Consider the following 5,730-nt stretch of genomic DNA (forward strand, 5'->3'; position numbering starts at 1 on the left):
TCTTTTCTCCATTTTCAACAATTCTCCAAATATCTCATTACCGACAGCCAACATACAAGATGAATAAAATATTATTCATTTACGCTTTCTTAGGTAAGAGATTTTAACTTAAATTCTTATTCGTATTAATTATTAAATACTTTTTTATTATATTATTATGTTTACAACAATTATTCGTAGGAATTATTTTATCATACAATGTTGATGGAGCTGTTGTAGCAAAAAGCAAATATTATGAGGTAAAATAATTTTACAATAGATATAAATTGTATACGTAATTTACATTCATATGTCAGTTACTAAGCTTCTATTCTTTTCAGAAAGCAGAATTATTTTCTAATCCATTTAAGTCTGAAAAACCCGTAAATGAACTGAAAAAAGCCATTGAATCTTTAATATCTCATTTAGAAAACAACGACCCGAACAAAACACTTTTAGCTCAAGACATTGAGAACATTAGAAAAGCTGTCGATAAAGTAAATGATAATTTACTTAAAAGTATGGCAGAAGAATTGATAAACAAATTAAATGATTTGAAATCGGAAGTGAAAGATGCTTCAAAACAAGTCCTTTTAGATGCAAGTAAAAAAGTACTGAAAGAAGTTAAATCCGTTTGGAAAAAGATCAAGGAAAAATTTATGTCTATATTTTCCTAAAACAAATCGTAAAAAATTGATTTTATATGAATTTAATTTTATTTAGAAACAATTCTGATATTTATGTATGATGTTGGCTGCATACTTTATTTGTAAATAATTATGAATGTGGTTTAAAATATGAAACTTTGTAATTAGTTATGTTACACATTATTAAGAGATAATAAATTCAAGTATTGTGATTAATTATGTTTTTGGTATACATTATCAGAACGGTTATCCGTAAAGTTTTTATTTTTTGAAGTTTTTGTTACTTTCGTTGAATAGTATGATTTTGCTCTTTTCTTGAACTGACGGTTTCTCTCTCAAACGATTTCATATCACGATATGTCTTAACTCCATCCGCATCTGAACTTAGCTTTTATTTTGTTTATTAAACAAATTGTTTTACTTTATTGAATAAATAAAAAATGTAATTTCAAAAATATGTGAATTTATTTTGAGTAAGATGTATCACATTTACACCTACAATTTATGGCTTTTATTTAAGCTATAAATTGCTGAAAATCATACGAAATAGATAGAATTCTAGTGCATATATAACAAATAGTAGACGTTTGTTTCAATGATAAAAAGTAAGCTTAATTCTGCGACATACAGTCTTATTCTCTACGCAGTTTTGAAATCTACTTACCCTATATTGTTTTTTTGATAGTGAGCCTATTTTAATTACAACGGAAAGAAAATCGATACCATGTGATGAAATTACAATTCATATTAAAAGTGCATTAACAGGTGTTAAAGCATCCGAAATTGCATCGAGTTTAGGTATTAGCAAAAATACTGTCTACAGATGTGTAAGAAAAGAGGAAGTATAAGATAGCCTACTTTTTTAATCGACATCCAGAATGAGGAATACAAGTAAAAATCACGGCGAAAAAGTTTAGATTTTCAATGTTCTCTGGACGAGATCATACACGACGATAATTCGCAACCACGCATAATGACGATTACAGTGAATCGACAATATGAATGTTTTTGAAACATAAGGGTATTACAAGGAAGCATGTAAGACGAATTTTTACTCTAATTTTGCAATAAGTTTGATAAATTTTGGTATGTTTCTGTCATGATACAAGCAAATGTTGAAATCAGTGTTATACTTACTAAAATGTTTCCTATAATAATGAAATTTGTATGTCCATTCTTACAAAATTTACGTAAAAGTTTTTATTTTATTATATTTTACGAAAAAGTTTCCTGTAATAGTTCATTACTTTCGGAGGTTTTTGAAATCTGTGTAATAATTTTGAAATTTGCTGCTATTTAAGAAACGTGAACTATTTTACTTAAAATTTGCAATATTTTGTATATTCTTTCGCCTAAATAGTGGCAAGGAATGTAAAATTAAAACTGCTTTAATATCTATAATTTTGGTTTTCTTGAAAATTAAGATATGTACTGTACTTTCTTACACAGAGATGTATAACAGTCTCCTAGTATCTGGAAAGAAGGAGGAGAAGAAACAAGTAAGAGAAGTGTATTGTATTCCGAATGTGTCCCGAACATCGAAGTTGCTTATGAAGCACTAGGATGAAAGTAAAATCTTCCTTTTATCGGCGAAACACGGGTAAAGAATTATAGTGTTTGAAACTTGTAACTGGAAGTGAGGCATAACAAATGCTGAATAATTGATAATCGTAATAAATTACAATTATTTATTACGATTATTTTGAGAAGTTTGTTTTTACAAAGTTTTCCTGATTAGTGACTAAAATTTCAGTTGATTTGTAATTTAAAATAATTATAAAATATTATGATGAAGCAAAAAGAAATTAGAGTGCTTACTAAATACATTGGCTTGTTATATCAGAAATAAAGTTTTTAATTTAAAAAGCTTATTAAAAGCTATAATTAGAAATATATAAATGATTAAAAGTATCGTACTTTTAAATTAAAGTTTTCTCTAATATTTAGAACATTTACTTTGATTGTTTCCTATAATAACTTTTATGAAAGTTATTCATTTTTGACAAGACTATGTCTTGTTTATAAAATCATACTGTCGTTTTATGTTACCAGCATAGAGGTATGAAGGAGTACATGTCGAGAGTTGATATTTGGCACAGAGTATTAGGTGCCCAAATCATTTGCTCATAAAAAAGTCTAGACTCGTAGGTAGTCAGGGGACCGAGAATCGAGTCAAAATAAAATACAAAATGGCGACCCTCTTCTACAAACAGGCAAAACAGTCACCTCACGCCACCGAAGTCAGGTGGGGGCGAGTATCACCCAGTCATTCTAAGAAGTGAACTCTGACCTTAGGACTGAACACGTAGTTTCTTCTATGTTAAATAAAATTTGTAAGCTAATTTTGTAAATTTCGGAGTTCTTCAAATATGGCGTTAAAACGGTTTTATGTCGTTACAAGTGGGTTTTTTAAACATTATCTAGTATAGTAAAATCGTCGGACCGATAAAAATTTGACATGTAGGGAAGAGAGTGACACCGCGTGACTTTCGCCCTTTGAACCTCACTTTGCAACTAAACTCTAACGAGGAGAGACATCTTTTTACTTTATTTAGTTAACCTTTCACTTCGACAGCTTCGATCTTGGATTTATATTATATCTCGACACTATTGTAAATATCGTTTAGCCGATCCAAATTAAGTAAATTATTTGCCTGGATCATTTCTCAGTTAATTGTTACCGGCAGAACACGTGGTCGAGGTTAGCATGGACATCACGGACAAGGTAGGACGTGCCACGTACAGATTTTAGCCACGTCACTAAATACGTTATATTAGGGTTGTCGTTACATCCAATGACGTTATTATCGGGTTAAGCTGTATATTGTTTGTGCAAAATAAAAAAGTAATTTCGGACAACACAGTAGCCACGATTATTTTTTTCAAAAACGGGAAATTTTCGTTACGCATCGACAAAAATTCAACCCGGGCCGTCACGCAACGAAAAGAAATTTCGACATTGGATAGGAATCGAAAACGCATCGTGGACGACCTCGTGGTCGTGGCCGGCGAAGTTTGAACGATTGCGCTCAAAAGCAGCGATACCAAAGAAGTGCATATATAACAAATAGTAGACGTTTGTTTCAATGATAAAAAGTAAGCTTAATTCCGCGACATACAGTCTTATTCTCTACGCAGTTTTGAAATCTACTTACCCTATATTGTTTTTTTGATAGTGAGCCTATTTTAATTACAACGGAAAGAAAATCGATACCATGTGATGAAATTACAATTCATATTAAAAGTGCATTAACAGGTGTTAAAGCATCCNGTTTTCCGAAATCGATCTATCGTCGACTGTAAATTTTCTGTAAAATTCCTTCCCTATTAACTTCGATACAGTTTACCAATTAAGTGGTAAATTAATTTCCTAATTTCCTTCATTTATTAAACAAATAAATAAAGCTACTTTTTCTTCATCTCAACTCTTACATATTCAGTTTCTGTTTTGGTGCATAAACTGTTTTCTGACAAATAGAAGTTAATTACTTAATATTTTTGCTCTGCTGTCACCTGAAAAATCAGTGTTGTTTAGTAATTTCGGTATATTCTGATATTTTTTGTTAAAATCCAGTGTTAACAAGATTTCTTGTGCTAATAATGGACACATAGTACTTACATTATTATTATTTATTATTTTTATTGTGTTTAAAGAGATGTTTTTTCCGCTCGGGCAACATCATCATGATATATCAAAATCAGCTAATTAATTACGAACAATATTTCTAAATTTAAAGTAATTTTCTGTAAACAATATTGGGTATATATATTGAAGACAAGTCAAATCAAAAATAAACTTTATTAACAAATATGACACCCCAAGTCACAATCAGGTAAAGGTTAAATGTGGAATTACATTGAGATTACATGCAGAATGATGATAAAGAGTTATAGTAAACACTCATCGATGCAATAAAATGAAAATAAAATAAAAAAATTAAAAATAGAAAGAGATTAATAAGGGAAATATAACTAATATTAAGAATAAAAAGAAAGAGAGGCGTATGTACTGTACATACAACAGTGCATAGTTACACAAAATTTAGGCTGGAGGTTATACAATTCAGAGGTATTGACGTAAAGACAGGAAGAGGTGAACGCTTCAAACAGTAGGAATATAAAATAAAGTAATAAAGTAATAACAAATAGTAAAAGATAGTAATAAGAAAAGAATATAGGTAAAATAATACTAAAGTACAACTAGCATTAAATAATAATACACAAAAGTTACAATGAGGACTAAATGCAAATGTTTAGTAGGTCAGTAGTTTTAAACAGATCAACAGAGGCGGTGCGTATATACAAATAAATGAAATCCGTCCGAAAACAATTGGCGATAACCGAAACCGACAAAAACCGAGGGAATTATATTCATATAAATTAATGTAAATCCAATTAATTAATTTTAAACACGTTTTATAATTAATTAATACTAAAAACACATTTTATAGAGAATGTATATAGAGAACATATATATGTTTATTACTAAAAACAATACGAAAATAATATAAAATAAATATAATACACTAATGTAAAGAATAAATGAACATTTAAAATGGCATTCGAAGGGCAGCTGCCTCTAGAAATTTTCTTTGGTTCCGTAATAGAGTTTGTTTGTTTAGTTAAGTTACGGCAACGCAACACTTGCGCGATCTGCCTAGAGGTAATGTCTTTCGGGGATCTTTTTAAGGGTAACTGGTCCCTATTCAACCGTTACAGACGTGGAAGAAACCCGGAAAACTCCACGTAGCCAGCCCGTTCTAGCGAGGCGCTGACACATGACCGAACTCCCAGTGTTCAGGGAATGGAACCGATTGTTCACTAGTCGGCCTTCATGACGAAACTAAACGGAAAGCAAAGCAATGGAATTGTTTCGCTAGTTGCGCGGGATAATACTCACACAACGAGAAACAACACCACTCTGAGCAGGAAAACGTGTAGGTCGCCCTTTGTTTTCGCAAAATTAGCAGCAAAATCATCTAGGTACGCCGACGAAATCCGAGGAAACTGACGAAAACTGAAATTTTTCGCGAAAAAATCGACGAAAACTGAGGTATTACTGTATTACATTGACGCATTGTACTTCGTATTCTTAAATATATTT

At 30.7% G+C, this 5,730-nt stretch overlaps 1 protein-coding gene across 1 annotated transcript; it reads left to right on the top strand.

The window, feature by feature from the left end:
* Positions 1 to 732, top strand: LOC111615132. The gene is made up of 3 exons (XM_023356534.1): positions 1 to 93; positions 181 to 239; positions 321 to 732. Exons 1-3 carry the CDS (start codon positions 60 to 62, stop codon positions 654 to 656), a joined length of 429 nt encoding a protein of 142 aa, XP_023212302.1. The 5' UTR covers positions 1 to 59; the 3' UTR covers positions 657 to 732.
* Positions 733 to 5,730: the final 4,998 nt, after the last annotated feature.

The sequence above is a fragment of the Centruroides sculpturatus genome, unplaced genomic scaffold, assembly GCF_000671375.1.
Source record: "Centruroides sculpturatus isolate CEXI.00-Female unplaced genomic scaffold, Cexi_2.0 scaffold2044, whole genome shotgun sequence".
Taxonomy (NCBI): domain Eukaryota; kingdom Metazoa; phylum Arthropoda; class Arachnida; order Scorpiones; family Buthidae; genus Centruroides; species Centruroides sculpturatus.